A 23,384-nucleotide genomic window follows, 5' to 3' on the forward strand; every position below is an offset into this window, starting at 1 on the left:
AATTGTAAGATACAAAGGACAGACATGAGAAGACTGTAAGATATTTCCAGGCTGTAATCAGTGATTTAATATTAAATACCAGCGTGGTCAGGGGTTGAATTGCTACATACAATTTTATCACTTCAGGAGACAGGCTAAATATTTCACAACAGTGAGAGCAATTCATTTTGCAGTTCTCCCAGTGAAAAAGTCAGGGGATTGCATATGGCATTATTCTTTTCTTTCTTTTTTTTTTTTACAAAACTTAATTTAGAGAAAACTCTTTACCAAATTCATAATTCAGGACAAGACGTACTAACTTTGAGTTGTGCTCTAAACTCAGTGGTTCGCCTTTGCATGCGTGCATGTGCGCACACGTGTGCGTGTGTGTGTGTGCATGTGTGCATGTGTGTGTGTGTGTGTGTGTGTGTGAGTCACCCTTGAGTAACCCTGATTTGCATGGTCTCGTACAGGAGCTGGTGGGCAGCAACCCTCCGCAGCGGAACTGGAAAGGAATCGCGATCGCCCTGCTCGTCATTCTGGTCATCTGCTCTCTGATCGTCACCTCCGTCATCCTCCTGACCCCAGGTAACGTCCCGGCGTCCCCGCCCGCGAGTCTCCCTCCTCGCACTCTGCCAATTTGTGTGTGTGTGTGTGTGCGGGTGCATGTGTGTGTGTGCGTGTGCGTCCCCGCCCGCGAGACTCCCTCCTCACATTCTGCCAATTTGTGTGTGTGTGTGTGCGGGTGCATGTGTGTGCATGTGCATCCCTTCCCGCGAGTCTCCCTCCTTGCATTCTGCCAATTTGTGTGTGTGTGTGTGCAGGTGCATGTGTGTGTGTGCGTGTGCGTCCCCGCCCGCGAGACTCCCTCCTCACATTCTGCCAATTTGTGTGTGTGTGTGTGTGCGGGTGCATGTGTGTGCATGTGCATCCCTTCCCGCGAGTCTCCCTCCTTGCATTCTGCCAAAGAGAGCCCCGAAAACAAAGGTGTGGGGCCCTCACACCTATGTTCACGTGTTCCCGCCCCCAGGCTCCTCCGCACACTAAGTTAAAGAATTCTCCCTGGGATGGCGGGGCTGGAAAGAGGGGCTGTGCTGTGGGGCAGCAGTCAGGATGGCCGCGCTCATATTTTTATTGATGTGCCATCAGAAGTCAGTGTAGTATAATGGGAACTGGTCTTGTAACCTAAATGTTGCAAGTTCAATTTCCTGGGTAGGACACTGCTGTTGCAACTTTGAGCAAGGTGCGTTTCTTCAGCATACATACAGATGTATAACTGGATGCAATGTAAATGTTATTTAAAAGGTTGTGTATGTTGCTCTGGATAACAGTTTCTGCTAAATGCCTATATTGTAATGTAAAGTCAGTGGTGGAGACAATGCTGTACATCATACAGGAGGAAACAATGTACCCTTGATAATTATGGGGGGGGGTGTATGAGTGGTGAGTGCTGGGGGGTGAGGGGGGTTCAGGGCGTCTCTAGAAAACTGCCCACCCTAGAGTACTGCGTCCCATCAGCGCATGTGTGGAGACAGTCTTTGTGGGCCGTTATGCTGATTGCTCACCTTCTTGACAGATAGCAAAGCCTCAGTATCGATTATTGTGTAGCTGGAACTACAGATAATTGCAGTCTTGTCAATACGCTGGAAGTGCTCGCTCTGTTCGGCCAGAAATTCTTTCTGCCGTTTTGGATTTACTGTCAAAATGATCGTGTTCTTTCCCTTCCATCTGTCCTCACATTTTAAACTTTATGCTGTGTGGGTTTAATGGTCAGTTGTCAATATTTATTTGCACACATTTGTCCTCATTTTCCTGTGCTGTCAATGAATGAGAAAAACATTAATAAAATAAAATCTGATGTGGCAGACACCATTATTATATTACAACCAGAGCAATCACTGTATTGGTTTAGATGCTGTTTCTGAGTCTCTTTGAAGTGATTCAATAGCACTTTTGTTTGAAGATTGCTTTGTCAACAATATCCAGCATTATTGTGAACACTGCAGGCTAGATCTGCCATTGTAGAATTATTTTATTCAGAACTACATGTCATTTTATTTCAAAAGTGATTTATGAAAAGTTTTTTTTTTTTTTATCTATACCTTCTTTGTTGGTGTTTGTGCATTTCTAGAGTGTTCATTTTGCCTGCAGTGACAATTAATCTCCCAGCTCAGTGTGCAGGGGAATCTTTACAACTGCTATATTTTGGGATTATTTGCTTTCTCTTGTTCACAAAACTGAGTATTTACCATAGGGTCATAAGACTTGGCTCTGTGGATTTAAACTGGACCTTATGTTCACCCTTGATTTAAAGTCAATGTGCGAACACACTGCACATCCAACTGGCAATTCTCATTAGAACTGCATATCCACCAGGACCAGGCTTTTCAAAGGAGATCAGTGTGCTAAGAACACAAATAATACAAATAATACATCAAAAACACAACTGTGATGGTGTGCTTTGTGTGTGTATGTGGCGGTGAGGGGGAGCGTAGATGAATTTGTGTGTGGGGAGGGTGCGGGGAACGTGTGCATGTGTTTGTGTACTTATCTGTGCTTTCATGGGTGTCAGGGAGGGGGTGGGGCGGTGTAAAGTGTATGTGTTGCAGGGATGCGTGTTGAGGAGGTGGTGTTATGTGTATGTGTATTTGTGTATGTGCGTGTGCGTGTGTGTGTGTGTATGTGTGTGTGCGCGTGTTGTGTGTGCGTGTGAGTATTTGTATGTTTGTGTGTGTTTGTGCTTGCATGTTTGTGTGCAGGCTAGCATGTGTGTAGCTGAAGACATGGTTCTGAGCATTAGATGCACAGCACGCAAGCCAGATAAACACAGCTGCCCCTGACATGTCCATTTCGCTCCTGTGAACACAGCCTTAATTCACCCTGTCCTCTTTGACTTCTTGCTACTTACACACGCAGGTCGGTGACCCTTTCTGTTCAGGAAAGCTCGTCAGATTTACGACCTAAACCTCATCCGCACAATTCTCTGTCCTGCTGTTAAGGAGGAGGGGGTCCTCTGTGTGAGTCAGGTCATTATCGTCGATGCGCCATACTCTTCCCTCTCATTTCCCCTCTAGTATTCATAGCTTTCATCCAGGTGGTTTCTCAAGCACACCCTCTCTGCATGCAACATCCTGTTGCTTTGTGCAGGTTACCCAGATCTCAAACTAAGTCAAAGGACTACACTGAGTATACTGCAACAACTCACAATAGGACCTTGCATAGAAAATAGAGGAAGTGACATTACGTGGATACATTTTTTTGGTGCTGTTGAACGCACTGTGCTGGGAAGGATAGGGAGGAGCAAAACTCTTCAGCTTCCTTTTTTTTGCAGCACCCTGGGAGACCTTCAAGATTGTAGACAGTAGCAGCCGCACCTAGGCATGTACATCTGAGGTTGCTTGGTAACCAGCTCAGGTGTTTCCAGTAATCATCACCATGCACTTTATGAAGGCACAGCCTGCCATAGCTTGGACAGGAGATGTTGTTAGGAGCAGGATTTTTGGCTCAGTATTTTTTTTCTGCAGTGCCTGTTAGTGTTGTTTTTATTGTGGTATGGGTGGATTTTGTTTGTCACAGGGGTTGTCAGCTTTTTCAGCCAAATTGGCAAAAGTGTCACTAAATTCACACTGACTTGAGGGATTGGAAGCCAGCTGCCATTTTGGCTTTCTGTCTTGGAACATGTCATCTTAATAAAAACACACTGTTTGAGTTGTCATAACAAGATGGAGTCATTCCAAAGCTGAGTTGTCCACATTTCTGTTTTCTTACTCATTCATTTTTTGATAAGAAGCCATATGGCCGTTTGGTCTTTTTTTGGGCTTTTTCCGGAACAAAAAATGTTCTGGGTGTTGTTTTAGCCATGCAGCACCATGGATTTGGCATCTAAGGCTTACAGATTACACTGATTAGGCTTGTGATTTATAAATCAGTCTGGCAGCCCTGCCTGTCACTTGGATCTGAGGCATGATGGGTGCTGAGAGTGAGGTAACATCCCTGACCCTTCTACTGACTGCTGGACTGAACTTACCGACTCTGTCGGGGGTCAGTTAAAACACGAAGCTGTGATTTGGTTACTCACCTTTTTGCATCCAATTGCTACCCGACTCATTAACCATTAGCCTTGTCACAGGGCAGCTGAGTGGATCTCATGCTGAAAGACTCGGCGAGTTCTGCCAGCCCTCCAGAAGGCAGGGCCGTGCAGCGGACCTCTCTGAGCGGGACGTTTTTCCTCCTCCCTTCATGTGTGATTCAGATTAAGTGAGAAATTCATCTTAAAACAGTGGCCCTGGGGCTGAATATTCAGTGAATCCTTTAAAGCTCTAGTCTTAGAGGAAAGTGCTCATATAAAATGGTGGACGTTGGGACCTACAACGAGGAGAGTGATTTGTTTTCCCTGTGTGTGTGTGCATTCCTGAAAACTAGCGATTAGAACTGAGGACTTATGACTCTCAAAATGGGCAGAGCTATCATGTGTTATCAGCTACTTGCCACTTGAAATTAATTGTGGTGTTTAGCTGTGGCTCATGGAGTAAGTGATTGATGGCACACATGAAGCCTCACTCCCATCACTGTTGAAACCTAACTGTGGAAAAACCCTGATGAGGTACAGTCTATGGCAATAGAAGCATTGATAGTGCCACACTGTCTGTTCCACTTATGTCTGTTTACGCTGATGGGAATATACAATTAGATTAGAATTGAAAGATTAAGACAGAATAATTGAAGTTAGATTACCAGTATTGGTGGATATTCTTTCCAGAATTTATGTCATAAAACAATAAAGGTTTTCTCGCAGTAGACATGTGCCCTTACAAAAGACTAATATTTCAGAGTTTCTTTTTTAAAGTATAATTAAGTACATCAAGTTAATTTTTAAGTCTATTTTAAGTATTTCATAAAACTAAATTGGCCCATTTTAAGTATACTTAAAAGTATGCTTATTTCCTCAAACTATACTTTAAGTATACAATTTATGAATTACTAAACATTGTACCATAAATTGGTAGACTTTAAAGAATAGGTTTGTATTTGTTTTTAACCAACACCCTATTTTCGAATAATATTGATTAATTGTGAGTAGTGGAGACCAAAATTGCAGATTGCTTAGAGTTTTATACCTTTGTGTTGCATCCTTACACACGGCTCCCATTGGAATACATTGGGATGCAAATTTGCAGCTCTCAAAAACTATGACGAAGGTATGTTTTGAAAACGGGAAGCTCACAGTATATTCATAGCTGGACTTATTTTTCAGAAATTTTTCAAAATCGTTTTGAGCAACAGCAATGTTCTATTTCAGTTGGAACCTTCTTTTTTTTTTTCTAAGTCCAAGCATTACCTCCCAACCAAATGTAAAATTCCAGACTCCGGACTGTCTACCAACATCGGTGTGCTTCATGGGTGTGCCTGGCTCAAACCCATAGGCATAGCCATCAAAACCGAATATGTCTTCATCGTTGTAGCAGGAAGCCACCATGCTACAAACTAAATATTTCAGTAAAAACATTTTACAAGCTTGATCGATAGCTAACTATGTATGTGACTACTGTAATAATCTGGCTGCTGGCTACAGCTACAAATTAATAAACAAACAAGCTACCTCGCAACCACGTCCAGCTACATGCAAAAAGTAATGCGCGGATGTAACCAGAAATTATAATGGCCGGAAGAATGCAACTTCCCAAGCTCATAACTTTTGATATAATGCTCTGCTTGCAATGATTTTGTAGAACATGGTAAGACACATATGAATATACTGTGAGCTTCCCCTTTTTCTAAAGATACGGTTATCATGATTTTTGAAGGCTGCTAAATTAGCCCCCAATATATTCTTATAGGAGCCGTGTCTGAAGATCCAACAAAAAGATTTAAAAACTAATGTTGGCCTCCACTACTCACGATTATTCAAGATTATGCAAAAATAAGGAGTGAGTTAAAAAAATACCGAACCTATCCTTTTAAGTACTTTTAAACGTGATGTCTGGAAAGTAAAGTGAAGGTGTACTTTAATTACAGTACCTTTCATTTATTTCAGAAAAAGTGTATTTAAGGCATACGTTTATGATTCTTTTTTGGAAGAGTGGCCCAACACTAATGAGGACAGCCTCTGTAAAAAAGCACACCCACATTCAGAGACAGTGTCTCTTTATTTTCTAATAACAATGTTCATGGAAATTGAGATTCATTACTTTTTAATGGAGGACATTCATTGAGATTAAATTATGCTCTGAATCATGTGATACCACGTGCCACTTTAACAAGTCAGGCTCACATAGACATGAGTCAGAAGAAGGCAGTACATATACAGGTCAGCAGACGGACCGTGAGAACCCGATCGATGAGCAGGGGTTGGTAGTGTGCAATTAGATGCTGTTGCCCCAGCCAACCTCGGTGGCCCAAGTCCAAATTGTGCATTGCCCTGTAAGGCTGCTGGGCACAGTTGGCTTTCATTACCAGAGTGCGTTGCGCCCAAAAACAGTGCCTTAACAGGATGAGCCCCCCAGCAGTCCAAAGAAGTCGGGCTTAGAGTGTTAGATAAGGAGAGTGCGGTAAAATACACATTATGCCAGACAGCCTGGACATTAAATTTGGAAATAGGCTACTGTTGGGAGTCCTGTGTTACAGCATAATCCTGATGACTTTTTTTTTAGAAATACAGTGTTGGAAACTACCAAGAATTGCCATACAGAGATGGTTCGGTGACAGTGTAGCAGAACAGGAACAGGCTGCATGTTGCCGAGTTGGAAAGAAGTTTTCAAAGTGTATTAGTTACCCAGACCTCTTCTGAAAGACATAACTAAGCAGCCATAGCTGACATATTTGGAAAAATATACAATTTTTCTGGCAATACTCATAATAATAGTAATAATAATAATATAAAGAAGAAGAAGACAAAGAAGAAGACAACAAAGGAGAAGAAGAAGAATATGAAGAAGAAGAAGAAGAAGAAGAACAACAACAACAACTGATTTCCTATTCACCACACCTAGTGTAAAGCTTGTTTTCTATTCAGCCTGGTCAGAAACATGTCAGCCAGAATGAATGGGATTAGACGGTAATAAGAAATAAGAATAAAAAGCATCTGAGGCTCAAGATGCAACGCATCTTAATGACATTTGTGGATCTATAAGAGATTTGTGGATCAGCAAGAGAGAAGCACATGACAGTGGTGAAGGGTGGGAGTAGATGGCTTTTGAGGGGTTGACTGACTGACTGTCTTTCATTTGATGCCTAAAGCTGTTTCAGTGCCTGTAATAGGAACCCGACTCTAATGCACTTCACAATGTTGTTTGACTGGGTGGGTGTGGTTATAATCCTAAAGTCAAGGTCTTCTGGCACCCTCTTGCATAAAGTGGAAAAATCCACCTTGAAAAAAAAACGATGATGCTAGTCTACAATATGTATTGCAGTACATGAGACCGGTTCTCCATAAACATTTTTCTTTCCTGGGTGAAGGGCTTTCTCACAGTGAAAGCCCTTTGAATCCCTTATGGTAAGGTGATATGGTTTTTCAGTAACAGTTACTTAAGGAATAATGCATTGCACAGAAACTAGCAGGTAGGATTTTGACACGGTTTAGGGTATGGAAGCTGTGAATCCAACTCTGTCTGCTATTGGTGATCCCCTCTTAATGCAGGGGTTGCACTAGTCCATGGAATGCTGTGTCTTTGCAATGCGGGACATTTAGAAATCTGTGTTTTACAGCACATTAAATCACTTTACGTTCTGATAAATGGCCGTGTAAATATTACGATCGCCACATATACCAGGCACGGAAAGACGATTGGCTCAAAGAAACAGTTGTAATTGTTTTGTTGTGGTTCAGATGTGGGTCATCTCCTGTTCTAATCTTAAAAAAGACCTTGGAATATTCACGTTTATAGAACACAGTGTATTTTCCCCTGCATTTTAGCTCTTTCTTTCTACATAAAAATGTAGAATCCTGTCCTGTCCACTGTTAATGGGTTACCCCTCTTAAAGTTAACCCTAGGCAACAAGCAAAAGAAAACTCATGTATTAATGGACAATTTCCATTGTTAATTTTTAATAAATTCATTATTTATTAAAAAATAAAACGGAACCAACTCCAAAACAAAAGATGAAAACCATTCTCTTAAGCTCCAAAACCAACTAAAAACTTTTTTCCTTCAGCCATCATTAGTACCCAGAAGGGATTGAGGATGCTTGCCCTTTTTGGGTGATACCAAGTGTGGAAGGGGGGGTTCAGGCTCATTTATGACAAGGTCATCTAGTTCATCTAAAAACTGACTTATTAATTAAGATATTATGTTGTTGAAAGCAGGGCAAAGCACCATAATATTATTAGCGAACAATTCATGGTTTTAGACTCTCTTTTTAACACGGCCAAACATGAATACGTTGGAAGATAAATCGGCTCAGTTATTTGATACCTCTACAAAATGAAAATTTACTGTTTTAACATTGGAGGTGATGGTTGTGGACAGCAATTACGTCCACCCAGTATTGCAATTTCTACCTAATATTACATCAGTTGTACCACTCTGTACCACCGCTTGAAACTGGATCTGCCTCCAAAAATATAAATGCCAAACTGCCAGACCTCAACTACCATCACCTACAGACATTCAGATTTTCAGTCATAGGTTGACATTCAAAATGAAAATTTAAAAGGAAACCATGACCCTTATAGTATATTGTGGTCACACTGGACCCTGACACCCCCCCAGATAGCTTTGTGTTCTGGTGTGTCTTCAGAGGTAATTATACTCTCCAGGAGAAAAATGCACCATTCTAGACACCTCATGTACCTTAAAGCAAAGACATAACCCCTCCCCCCAACCCATCCTTCACCCAACCCCCCCCCCCCCACCCCCTGTTTAATAACAGTATAATATTGTGTAATGTGATATATTTTCTCTCAAAGGCCACAATTAAGAATGCCCAATTTGGAGCCAGAGAAATGCCTTTTGGAACACCAAGATCCAGACACAAATTAATACTTGTTATAAATACCGTCTAATTAACCCCCGAATACTGGCCTGTTGTTCTGGGTAATTTATTCATAGGCATGTTGGGAGGTTATTGCCTCACTACAATGAGCATTTCATAAATTGAAGATGTAGCATTGTGTATTTGGTAGACTCTGAACCAGGCATCTTAAATATTCTCTGAAATTGGAGAATCTAAAACACACATGGACACACAAACACACAAATGTGCCAACACACAGACACACACACACACTCTTGGTTGTTCATCAAAATCGATGATGACAGCTGCTCTGGCTGGGGGGAGATCAGTGCCGCCGGTGCTGGTGCCATTTCTTGTGGCTGTGGAGGCCGATCCGGGAGCCACATACTCTGCTGCAGATGGCACAGTGGAACTGAGAGGATGGAGGATCGCTTCCAGCAGCATGTTGGGGTCGCTTGGTGTGTTGCTCGCTTCTCTTGTCCATGGCGATGTGGTAGATCTGCTGGCCGGCTCCGTAGACAAAAGTTTCCTAGATCCAGTTCAGCGGGTTTCATTCCGCAGTGCTTCAGCAGGTCTTTGCTGTAATCCCTGTAGCGCTTCTTTTGCGCGCCAGCAGATGGCTTTGCGCTACTGAGCTGGCCATAGAGGATATAGTGCTCGGGCATCCTGACTATATGGCCAAGCCAGCGGAGGTGGGGCTTAGCAAATTGGGCCTTGATGCAGAGGCAGTTGGCAGTGTGGAGGATGTCACAGTGGGGGACATGGTCCTCCCATGACAACCCCAGGATGCTCTGGAGGCAGCGGATATGGAAGGCCTCAAGGAGCCGAATATGGTGTCTATATGGGGTCCAGGTTTTTGGATATTTACTTGTAGGCCAACAGACTGGGAAGCTGTGATGGCCGTATTATGGGCGTCTGCATGGTTTCAGGGGTGCGGGCGAAGAAAGCACTGTCATCAGCATACTGGAGCTCAAAGGTCTGTCGAATCTTAGTCTTTGTTTTGGCTTGGAGCCATCTGATATCAAACAGGCTACCATCCAATCTAAAATACAGTTGAATGTCATCAGTGTGGCTGAGGGAGCTGTGGGAAACTTGGGTGACTGCCGCAAGGAGACACACCCCTGCTGCACCCCAACCTCCGCGTTGAAGGGGTTGGACTGGAGGGCACCGATCAACACTCTGGCTTGCATTCCTTCATGGAATTGTTTAAGGGTGCTAAGAAACTTGGTGGGCACAGCAAGCTTGGTGGGTTGAGGATGCTAGCCAAAGGATGTCCCAGTTGATGGTATCAAAAGCCTTATCCAAATCGATGAAAGCAATGTAGAGGTCAGGGTTCTGCTTCTGATATGTCTACTGGATCTGCTTGGCAGTGTAGATCACACACACACACACACAAGTACAGAGACATACACGCACATACGAACACACACATGGAAAATAGATATTTCCATTCAAGATAGAGAGTGAGCTAGATATACCGATTCTTCAATGGCTCAATTAACACAGTAATGTATCAGAGAAATAATGAACAGCTTTACATTTGTACTGAAACATGTCTCTCATTAACTCACAAGGGTATTGACGGTGACTCATTTTCCATTTTCCAATGTAATCACATTGCATGTATTTTTATTTTTATTTTTAAATTAATGCATTTGAATATTAGAGCTGATTCAATGTTTAATTGCTTTGGATAGGGTGTAGTATTTATTGTCTGTCCAGAAGCAGTCTGTCCAGAATCCTTTCAGTATTGATAATAAAGTGATAACTTGGTGCAGATTTCCTCACAATGCCAATGTATGGTGTATTGACACCACAGTCTAACCAATCAGCTTGTTCACTGCAGCCAGTTTGACCAGCCTCAGTGGCTCCCAGGACTACCACAGTTTAGCCTGTCCTCATTGTACATAATACAAGTTTTAGCAGTGCCCTCTGGGCTCCCAGTTTGGGGTTTTCTCATTGGCATCCATGCGTGGTGACTCTTCAGGTTGTGCAAACTTTTATTGCTTATATATTTCATGATTTATGCAAGATTTCTGATGGCCTGTGAAAACGTTTGTCTGCAGATGACACATGTGTATTATTTTCTCACAGTGTATTTCCAGTATATTATCACAATTGTAAATAATGAACTACACAAGTTTTCTAAAAGGTTTAATATTGACAAATTGTCTGGATGTGAAAAAAACAATTTATTTGTATTTAACACTAAGAAAATTGGGAAATATTTACAATGTTTCGGTTTCCTTGACCTCTTCTTCAAGATTATTAGACATCTTAATGAATGTCAAACTGTGCTGGACTCCTAATATTAGAGATTTCATCCTAAATTGCCCAAAATATTGGCATTTTAACCAAAATTCATTAAAATCTTACAAAACAACCAAATTTATATTACTTATAGTTTTCCATGACATGAATTACTACAATATAATTTGGGCCAGTACCCATCAAATTAAACTGCACATTATCCATTTCCTTCAAAAACATTCAAATCATATCACATGCAGGCTACACTGTTCATTCACCTCTCTTTAAGAAATTAGTCATACCAAACATTTATCAAGTAAACATTCTCCACACAGCAGTTTGTCTTAAAAGCAGTTCATAATCATCTCCCCCTATGTTTAATAGCTTCTTCAGAAGAAATGAGGAAAATCATAATTGTAACACAAGATGTAAGAGACAGCTTCAGTTCAGATCACTCGAACAGCAATGTCTCAGTTCAGTCTTCATTTCAGAGGAGCTAAAGTTTTTAATCAACTTCCTTCCAATTACTTTGATCTCTCCTTTGACCTATCTGCTTGAAAGAAGTCAATTTGCACTTAATTCATAACTGATTTGTCTATTGCATACCTGAACGGTGCAATACCTACACATTAATTTATAGCACCATGTCTGCCTTGTTGAAGGAGCCACATGATTTGATATGAAGAAGGAGATGGAGGACGTATCATCTTACTTCCCCATCTGTGTTTTTCACTCCCTTGTAAATCCCATCACTGTTGTTTCCTTATGAAGATGAAGCAGAGACGTCTGCCAGGCGGGTCACATGACGAGCCGTGAAATAAAATCAGAACGCCGAGGCCCATACGCTTCATTCCCTCTGAGGCGGCCTACGCATCTACGCCAGTCTGCAGGCTTGGCAAACAACTGCGGCATGTGCGCATTTCCACCAGCTGAACATTGATTGGATTACGGAATGAAGTGTGCTTCCTGTGAAATGTCCTGGGAGACCATATCTTGTCTGATGTTGTGCATGTCTCCCAAGTGAATGCTATGTAAGTCCTGGGCATTGGTTATTGGTGTTGGTCACCTTCCTTTTTGTCAAGGTTTCCTAATATTAGGTGACTACTGATTAAAGTCACACTGTGCACTTGTGCCAACCAGCGCCAACACGTGGTTGGTTGGCACACGTTATGGAGTGGGCTGGCACAATGTTAAAATGGTATAGTTACACAGAATGAAGCAACACTTTTCAACGTTTAATCCAAATGAGAACCATAAAACGCAAATATTAAATTGTGGGATAAATATAATAAAAATATAAATTATAAAGTGTATAATACATACGATATAAAATAGAACTGAAACCAAACAGTATTTTTAACCAGCTAATCAGTAGAAATGTGTGTGTGTGTGTGTGTGTGGATCAGACCTATGGGTGTGTGTGTGTATGTGTGTGTGTGTGTGTGTGTGTGGATCAGGCCTATGGAGCGTGTGTGCCTGCATGCATGTGTGTGTTTTTTTATTTTTTTTTATGTGCACTGGGACAAAAACCACAATTTTGTGTGGGGAGCCCCCTTCACACACACACAGGAGCATGGATTTATATATAATTATGTTTACTCATGTTTAATATTTGCATAATGCATGTGTTATCACATGATTAACTACACGCCAAAACCTGGGTTGGTTGACATAAATCCAAAATGAGGGTGCCAACCAGCCCCACTCACATTGGATCCCACTTCTGTGATGTGTTTCCCAGCTAACGTTGCTCATCAGAGATTTTCAAATCTTAATGTATATCAAAATGTATTTCTGATTCTTATTTCTGTTAACTGGAAGTAATAGATTTCCAATACCTGTATCTAACACAATTTTATGATATGTTTTAGTGTGAAGAGCATTTGAAATGCATTTCAAAACTGAATTGCTTCCGTCTCTATAAAGTGAGTGACTTCACTGATGTTTAAACATTGATGAGTGCAATTCAATAAAACAAAAAAAATGTAATGTTACATTTTTGTGTGTAACCTTCAAAGGAACAGAAAATAGCCATGTGCCAACCAAGCCCCATGCAAATCATCCCTGGTCTCCCCTATTAAACACCATTCAGAATGCCTGAGGTATTCTCAAAAGGACACTACATGTAGATGTTTTTGCAAGACCATCTAGTGTCCAAAATGTCCAAATCTGAAGCCCCCATCCATGACCTCCCTGGAACCCAACCCTCTCATTTTTCGATAGCATTCTGTAAACTGAAAGAGCTAACAGAAGGAGAAAAAAACATCTACCTTACTGTAGATACCTGCTTTTTGCTTCATGCAGTTACATACATTTATGATTATTGACAAGTGCAATGAAGGTCTGTCTGTAAAAAAACAATGGACAAATTTGTAAAGCGAGATGAATATGAACACAGAGTTACAACAGAAGGTGAAAATGGAAATCTGCATTTGAAAAAATTAATTGTATTCTCAGAAATTTGCCCAAGCCTTTACGACATATGTGCAAATCAGATAATAACATATACAATCCAGATTTTACATTTACGTTTCTTCAAATACATATGCAAATCTCAATTTACGACTATGGAACATTGTGGCAACTATTTAACTCCATATAAATGGGTCATTAGTCTAGCGGGCAAGGGTTACAGCCATGTGGTGCGAGTGCGTATAGACAGGCATGCAGCCAGAGTGAAATTGTGGCAGTTAGCGAAGTGGGAACAGCTGAGTTGTCAGAGGCTGTGCTTGCTCTGGCTCCCTGACTAATTATAAGAACCGGTGGGGTTCTTTTTTTTGCCACCATTTTTGAAGACCAGGAAAAGAGCAGGGCCAACTCCATCAGGGAGATGAAAAAGAACAAAGGAATCACAAGCTATTCCCCACAGAGCTGCTTCCTTCTCCTCATCTTCCCTCTTATGTGGTGTGGACAGTATGGCAAAAAAAAAAAATCTCACAAAAAATTTTTTTCAGGCAATACATGATACATATCATAATATTGAGCATTTTATTGTTTGATAATACACTACATGGTCAAAAGTATGTGGACACCTGACATCCAGTGTCATATCCAAAATTATGAGCATTAATATGGAGTTGGTCCACTCTTTGCTGCTATAATAACTTCCAATCTTCTGTGAAGGCTTTATACTAGATGTTGGACCATTGCTGCAGGGATTTGCTTCCATTCCGCCAGAAGAGCATTAATGAGGATGGACACTGATTGAGCAATTAGGCCTGGCTTGCATTTGGCTTTCAAATTGATATCAAAGGTGTTGGATGGGGCTGTGGTCAGGGCTCTGTGCAGGCCAGTCAAGTTCTTCCACACTGTTCTCTACAAAACCATTTCTATATGGACCTCAATGTGTGCCCATGGGCATTGGCATGCTGAAACAGGAAAGGGCCTTCCTCAAACTGTTGGGGAAGCACAAAATTGTCTAGAAAGCGTTTATATACTGTAGCATTCATATTTGCCATCACTGGAACTAAGGGCCCACGCCTAAACCATAAAAAACAACCCCAGACCAAGGGCTGTCCAGATACTTTTGGTCATATTGTGTATGTCTGAGTTTGATTATATATTTCTTTTACCAGGGAGTACATAGGGTCCTCTACCCATGTGTGGCTATTACCAAGGCTTTTTATTTGCAAGCTAATAGTTTACATGCTACTGTAACACTGGTACATGAGATACAATGGCAAAAACCTGAAACTCATGTACCAAACCCAACTGGTTCTGAAAAAATGCATGTACATTTCCAGCTTTTCACTCAGATTGCAATTCTAAACCACACTTTTTGGAAAACACTAGACACCTTTTGCTACATTCTTAACAAATAAAATCCCTTGTGTTCACATAAAAAACTGCCATTCAGAATGTTAAGCTTAAATTACCGCCTGGCCACGTTGACTCTTCGTGGGCAAAAACTTATTGCTTAGTTTTTCTCTATTGTTTAAACACAAAACAATCAAGTGTTTTAGAAAAATATTCAAATATATATTTTCAAAACAATGGGCCTCATTCACCAACCGTTCTTAAGAAGAATTTTCTTCTTAAAACCCACTTACGCAGTTCTCACGAAGATTCTGACATTCACCAATGTTTTCTTATTTGGGATTTGTTCTTAGGTAAGAACAGAATCTACGCACACTCAAGAGCACACTTACACACATTTGAGTGCTGTGATGTTTGTGCAAAATAATTGGGAATTGCATTTTCTTCAATTCTACAGTTGTATAATATAATAGGATTTTAATTACAATAATATTTTTTATCATTTATAATCTTTTTAAATAATTATTTTCATTATTTTAAGGTGTATTAGCATTAAAGTGCCAGGTTCCACCAGGGTAGTTGCCTCAGCGGGAGTTCATCTGTAAATAAATGATAAAAATCAAACCATTGTAGTGACCTTTTATTTTTGGGGGTTTCAATTATGCAATGTTTTGTCTATACTGAAAAAGCAAATGTTTAAATTTTGAATACAAACTAAGCACTTAGGTAACACTTTTTAAACACATGGCCATGTTAAGAGAACACTCATTCAGAGGCGTCACTAGGGGGGTGCGGACCGCACCGGGTGACACCATCAGAGGGGGTGACACCGAAATGACTGGCAATAAATTTTTTGTGCAGTGTTTTGTGTAGTGATGGGTTGAAACAGCTAATTTCTCTGATGCAGTTTGCTGCCGGTTGATTTAATTAGCGGTATTAATGTGACGAGAAGCGATTTGTCGTTTGAATGCATAACACGTAATTCCTTGCGCCCACTCCCACCAGCATTTTTTTTTTTTTGCCTCAGGTTTGACATCAAACCATTTTTTTTTTTTTTTTGCTTAATCAGTTGTGCACCCTTCTCCATATACAGCGTTCACTGAACAAGTAATAGCATCTCATGCATCTTTTTTGTGTGTTATTTTATATCCACTACTGACGCTACTAAATATGACAGGTTGTTTGCTGTTCATTTCCTGCAGCAGTACCTCCACTTCAGAGCTACTGAAGTTTTTCTTACGTTTGGAGTCCGGTGCTCCACCGTCTTTCGTTTGGGCATTCTTGACTTCTCTCTCAACTTTTCTTTTCAATTTCTGCAGTCTCACGCCTTTTTATGGGGATTGGCAGGGCGTTTACCTATGGTAATTAGGAACAACTGGCACGTGCTTTCAGTTTACGAGGACAATGGGATTCATCATTTTAAGAACAGGGGTGCGAACAATTCTGCGGTTTAAGAACACGTCATGAATCTGACGTACTTTTCTTAGGACCTTTCTCAAGAACAAATTTAAGAAAAAACTTAGGAAGATATTGGTGAATGAGCCCCATTGTCCTCAAAATGACATTTTGCAGCCAATTCATACACATAAGCCAATACATGAATAGACACACTGAACGGCAATTATACACTGGTGTGATAACTGAAAGACACTATTATTAAAATAACATTCAGGGTCTTGTCAATGCACTTGATCAGGCCAGAGAATTTAAATTATGTCACAAAAGATGTTTTCACTGGCCAAGCAGCGAGCAAAATATCTTTTGGCATGACAGAGCCACCCCTGGCATTACTCCACCAGTATATCCCCACATGCCTCCTCCATTGCTTGGAATACAGTTGTGGGGGTTGTGGTCATACAGTATATCTTCCATTGCCATGCCGAAAGAAACTCATCTATTGGGTTAAGGGAAGGCGATTGAGAAGGGAGATACAAACACAAAAAATGCTGGTTTTCATCAAACTAGTTGCTGACCAGAGCAGCCCGGTAGAAACTTTCTTTGTAGAAATGTACATGGTCTGCTCTGACCCGCCTTGCTCCCTTTGACCAGGTGGTGTGAGGATATTGCGGAGTGCATCAAGGAAAGTGAGATTGTGTGGACCAATTGTGGCTTGTGTGAACCGATCATTTTGGAAAGAAGAGGTTTACTTATGTGAGTTTATCCAATAGAGAAAGGAGAAATATTTTGGAAATGATTAAATGACCTGAAATTTGTGAAACAGAATGTGCTTCTGGGGGAGGATTCTAAAAGCAGACCAATGTCCAGTGAAAAACGTGGATTTATTTCCGACACATGGGTCTAGGATAAGCAACAGTTGTAGTCAGAATCAGGCGCAGGTCAAAAATCTTGAATCCAACACAACAGTCAAGCACAGATCAGGCATGCGAGACTCATTCATGGAAACAGCTGAATGTTCAATATAGGAATTGCTGAATAACAGAAGTACTTTGGTCAGTGATTCTAGAAACTGTAGTGCGCTCAAATTTAACAAGCAAGTTCAAAATGACCAGGAATGACAGACAAAGTATGCAGAGATAAGGCTTGACGGCACTGTGCAAAAAAGAGCACGATCTGGCAAGAAATTAAGGTGCAGCACAGAACTATTACAAGCTCATTATTTATGTGAATATGGAGATGAGAAGGTAGTGGAGGCTTGATTGCAGATGCGAACCGGGAACAGGGGGGCGTGGCGTGACAGGAACCAGAACCTAAGGGCAAAACAATAACAAACGCACACCCAACACACGACACAGAACACAACCCAGCGAAAAAGTAAACTGAAATAAAATAATACACACTAGACATAAAATAAAAAAAATAACAAAACTAAACGGAACACAGGAGACAGCAGATTCTGACAAGCTAATAATGAGAATAGTGAGAAATATTTTGGAAAATGATTAAATGACACTGAAATTTGTGTGAAAACAAGCAAAATGTGCTTTCTAGTTTTGAAAAAAAGTATTTGTTTTTGCACGTTAGAGTAGTTTCTTTAAAATAGATTTCATAGCACCAATTCTAGCATGTTGAGAATAATTACATTTCCTGCCATTGTTTTCCTTGTTTCATATGGAATGCTTCTAGCGAACTATACTGACAGCAGTGTTTGGATAGGACCTATGCATTTTTTCATGCTTGAGGTCATCAAAGAACTTGAACCACACAACATAATGCTTTCTGTGTGCACTTTGCTGAACTTCCTTTCTAAATGAGCAACGATCTTGGTGGTGTTGCCTCCTATTGTTGAAATTTTGGTTCTGAATGTTTTTACAGTACAGTACTTTGGTCAGTTATTTCTCAGCCTCAGCTGGTGTATGTGCGCTTCAGTGTTTGTATCAGGCGAAGCTGTGCAGCAAATGACCACAGGTGACAGACAAAATTAATGGGGGAAATACAATGCAGTTTTACTGAAGTTCTATGTGCACAGTGCCCTTAGATATTGTTTACACCTTTGATAAAGATGTATTAACTGTATTAAACAGCACAGATCTCAAAACATTGTAAAAGTATGTTTTTCTCTTTTTTCTTATCCACCTTGACCCCCCTTGTCAGAGATTTACATCTTCATTTTTATTACAGTTTGTAGATTTCAGTTCTATTTATTTTATATATAGTGTATTTTCTGAATATCATAACATTTTATTCCCAGCCTTCTGCCGGGCTCATTTTATCCAGTCTTTCCTGATACACAGATAATGTACTATTTACCCATGCAGTGTAGTTTTCTGTTTTGCTATGATGTTTAACAAACAGTTTAAATCTTTAAAATCTTAAGGACATGATATATTGGCACCTAAAATGAATAATTTTACCAAGTGTTTAACACATGGCATTCAACATTCTTTGGTTATGGTTTCTTAGATGACCAAAAAGCACTAAGGGGAAGTCTATACAAATTTTTTTTGCACAATTTTCAAAAAAATATACTGTCACAACTATCTTTCCTTATCAAAGCAAAATATTACAAGTTCTACACTACTTAACTGTTTAGCAATGCCTAAATTATATATTTTCAATATAAATCCATTAACATATTAAATGAAGCCTTTTTTTATGTGAAGTTGTTACCTAGACCTGTGATTACACTATTTAGAATTGTGTGCATTTGTGGTTAGAGTAGTCAGATGATGGTCACCCTGTTGGTAAGTGGTCTTGTGGTTATGGAGTAATTAGTATGTATAGAAGGTCATTTCTCTGGTTTAGTGGCCTTGTAGTTATAGAAAGTTCAGCATGTGGAATGACCATCTTGTGGTTCTGTGCATAAAAAGGTAGGGATGATTATTTATAGTATTAGAGAGGGCTTCTGCAGCCCTCTTAAACAGCCCCTACCCCTTTAACGGGTGGTGATCTAATTGCATGGAATAAATTGGATATTGAGCATTCTTTCTCATGCTTATGAATTACATAAAAATGGAAAGTGAACATTCTCTTGTTCGAAGTGGAAGTTCATTTTTGAATAAACCTTGTTTCCAATGAGGAATTCTCCACTCACCAAAAATCCACAAAGGTTGCAAAAACACATTTTGAAAGAAATCTTAATATTTCACAGGCCAGACAAATGTCTTTTGACACTCCAGCCATCTCCAGTGCATGTGCCAACTAGTCAGCAGATGAGTGCAGAGATAGTCCATTTATTCCCTCAGTTAGCTTCCTCACACAAGTTTTTGCAATAGTGAACCGATCATTCTATTAATACACACGATTCAATCCGTACATATCAAACTAAATCACAGTTCTGTATGAGCTAACAGCATTAGTCACTCGGTTTTTAAGTTGTTAAAGAGTTAGAATTGGAATAGGAGAAATCTCAGTGCGAGTGAATGCGAACCCAAAATGTTATGTTATTCACAAAGAAGTGGTAGGACTGGAGGAGTGACTCGTTAGCAGTGTATAACCATACTACTGTAGCCTTTGGAAAAGGATCTTTGGAAGATAGGAATGAGAGACAGGAGTTAAACACCAGATTGGATCAAATTAAAGGCATAAGAGGTATGTCATCATTAATTCCTTTAGAAAATAAGTCTCGCTTCTGTATCAGTTTAGTTCCACGATGGTGCTGCCTGCTCTTGTTTTCAGCTTTTATATCAACCGCTTCAAAGAAATTTAAAGTGCACACATAATTGATGAAAGCTTTAAAACAATTGGCAACAGAATATTTAGGGTCCTTGTTGCATCATATGTTGTTATTTCTCTGGATATGTTTAAGGTGTCATCTAGACCACATGGAATTTTCAATAAATAAACAACATATGTTCTGTAGCTTGACAGGGCATATGTCCACATACTTTGATCTTTTCTTCTGTATGGGGTAATTAAAAACTTCACTCTTTATTTGAGTATTATAACAGGGATGGCTAAAGCATTGATAATTCCCTGGTGGAATATGCAGAGAAAATTGGTGGGTCTGGGTAATATAAATTTAGTGTGAGCAAGAGCATCCCGTAGTCTTTTGGCCCTGTTTGGGGGAAAACATGGGAAAACCTAAAAAAACAAAGGAGATTTTTTAATCCAACTTTACAGCAGTATCATGGTAGTGTTTCTTGAGATTAGTTCTCCACTTTGTAATTTGCAAAAGGTTCTCCAAATCATTAAGTGATTTTTTTTTTTTTTTTTGTGGAGTCAATTGCTGTTTGCGCTTCAGCCAGATCCTTGCTTCTTTGCTTTATTGTTAAATGAATAAGACTGTGTGAGCATTTGTTTAAAATATTGCACAAAAATTTGCTAAAATAAGTAAATTATGTTTCAAGAAACACCTGGTTTAAATTTAGAAGCATTTCTAGAAGTACAATGTGTTTGAATCATTGCGGGAAGGTTATGTGGTTATGTTTATTTTATTTTATTTTTTTGTGAAAAGAGAGTATAATTTTCTCAATCAAAAGGAGTGGTCAACTGGGCCCAAACCCTTAAAGCTAGTTCCTTGCTTCAAACCCTCTGCTCTGTAAATTGTAGAACACTGTCACGCAGTGGGCCAGTTAAGAAAACCGATGGCTGACCCGTTGGTACTCAGAGCAGTGTAAGTGTACAAAGAAACTGGTGTTCTCTGCTTGAGGCGTAAACAAAGAACACCGAGCTTTGCAAAGCAGCACAAATTAGAGATCAAGACACAGCAACAATGGTGAATCAGAGACAAAGACAAAGAATGTGAAAGAGAGATGGAAGAGACAGGCAGATAACAAATGGAAAGTTAATTCTAGAAGTGCTCACTGATGTGGTGCCAGGTGACAACAGTCTCGGTTATACAGCATTGGAACTGCACAAGCTGTTTTCTTTGTAGAGGTACTGACGCTGTGAATTCTCTCTTTTCTTTCCAGTTGAGGATGACTCGCTTGGCCTCAAGGCCAAGGTGTCCACTGAAGCCCTTGCAAAAGAGTTCCAAATCCATGACCCGAATGCCAAGTGGATCAGCGGTGAGTATAGCCTGCAGTGGAATCTGGTTTAGTCTTATTTTGAGAGACGTATCGATATGAGTGTGCAGCAAAAGAATAGTGTAATCAAACCCATTATAACCCAGTAACATTGATTGAAACTTTGTGAGCAAAGAGCCTGGAAGGTGGCACTGTGCTCTCATCTTAGCTCACCCACTCAGGTCATGACAAGAATCTCCATGGAGACAAGTACGAAGGGCTCGTTTTGACAAGCCCATGGAGAAAAGCTGATTGACAGACTTTAAAATGGCTGACAGCTGGGCTCATTGCTGGGTTCTTTGTGCTTCTATATGGAGAGCTCTGCTGGTAAAGGAGGAGCGTGTGGTTCTTCACCCTCTTCTGTCTACACAATGGCACTACTTGAGCAGGCGCTGGTGGAAAATAATTCTTTTTTCCCTCTTGTTTAATTTAATGCTTCTGTGTCTGATGTGGGGAAAAAAAGAGAAGCCTTTGAAAGAGAGGCTGGATCCAGACCTGTTATTTGCTTTTGTGGGACTGTTTTTATTACAGTGAACAAAGAGATTTGAGCTTAGTTAGGTGTGCTCAATTTCTTCCTAAGTGCAGGTACTGTATAAGACAGCTTTCAGTATATTGTCTTGATACTAGGCTTTTGATTGCCTTAGAGGTCACTGGCAGAACAGAAACATCTGTTCAATTTTAATCAAATGCCTTCAAAGTCATTAGACAGCGCTTCATCCTACGGCAAGGCAATGATCGCAAACATACTGCTAAGGCAACAAAGGAGCTTTTCAAAGCCAAAAACTGGAAAAATCTAGATCTGGCCAAATCATTCACCTGATTCAAATCGAATTGAACATGCATTTCATATGCTTGAAGAGAAAACTTAAGGCAAATAGACTCTGAAACAAGCAGGAGCTGAAGATGGCTGCAGTACAGGCCTGGTAGAGCATCACCAGAAAAGATACTAAGCATTTGGTGAGGTCTATGAGTAACAGACTTAAATCAGTCATTGTATGAAAAAGATATGCAACATAGCACTAAAGTAACATTGTAATATATACAATGACCTTTGAAATACACTACATGGCCAAATGTGCACACCCCTTCTAATTAGTGGGTTTGGCTACTTCAGCCACACCCATTACTAACCGGTGCATAAAATAAAGCATACAGCCATGCACCTATGTATTCATTTTCTGTGTATTGGCTGCCAAAAGTTGCTGCTGAGGAGCTGTGAGGTGTTGCTGCATGGTCTTTTAAAACTGAAAACTGACACTCGAAAGGATATGTCCTCCAGCCACTTTGATTGTTGTTCCCCTGTCAGCTTGGGTCAGCCAGACGGATGTTGTGGTCTGCAGGCAGCACCCAACACTTTCAATTAGCGTCCTCCATGGCATGATTGAAGTGGTATCTCTATTATCAAATTTAGTCTAGGATCATTGATTGCTTTGTCCCTCAGAGAGAACTGCCAATAATGAAGCGATAATGAGCTGTTTGTTCATTCGAGCAGTCAGTCTATTCTCCACTCTAGCAGTGCTTTAGTATAATGCATCTTAATTGTACTTTTTCTTGATGCTGCATCAGTATTTTAGGGTAATACTGGCAGTTCTGATGGTATTTCAAAAGGGAGATCAAAAATGGGAAAATCTGTGTTATATTCCTGGAACTGCACGCATAATTTAAGAAGCTTATCATCCCCTGTTAACTGGCTGTTTAATCTCTTCTGTTCTACTCCCATAAGAAACTAGTGCTTCTGAAAACTCCCTGGAGTAGGAGAGGGAAAACCACTCTAGGATTGCCAGATTTACATTTGAAATTCAAATAATCATTGAATAGGAAAAAAAATTCAAATAGTTGAAATAGCATTTTAATATGTAATTCATGCACATTATTAGATGTGAAATTCTAATGTGTTCCATTTTTCAAAAATGTATCTGTTACTTCTTAATTACCCCTTTCTGCACTGGTGTATGGCCAATTGGGTTTTGATTTAAAACAATTCCACAGCTGATTAATATTCTGCTGCAATGGATGATGATGTAAAGAAAGCAAGCGCTGCAA

General features: G+C 40.2%; 1 protein-coding gene across 1 annotated transcript in view; it reads left to right on the forward strand.

Moving 5' to 3' along the window:
- dpp6a (dipeptidyl-peptidase 6a) overlaps window positions 1–23,384 on the forward strand; it is a 189,050-nt gene that overhangs the window by 95,605 nt on the left and 70,061 nt on the right. The window contains exons 2-3 of the mRNA XM_064332581.1: window positions 453–567; window positions 21,249–21,348. Of these exons, the coding sequence (XP_064188651.1) occupies window positions 453–567; window positions 21,249–21,348 (215 nt within the window). The remainder of the gene's footprint in view (window positions 1–452; window positions 568–21,248; window positions 21,349–23,384) is intronic.

The sequence above is a fragment of the Anguilla rostrata genome, chromosome 4, assembly GCF_018555375.3.
Source record: "Anguilla rostrata isolate EN2019 chromosome 4, ASM1855537v3, whole genome shotgun sequence".
Classification (NCBI taxonomy): Eukaryota; Metazoa; Chordata; class Actinopteri; order Anguilliformes; family Anguillidae; genus Anguilla; species Anguilla rostrata.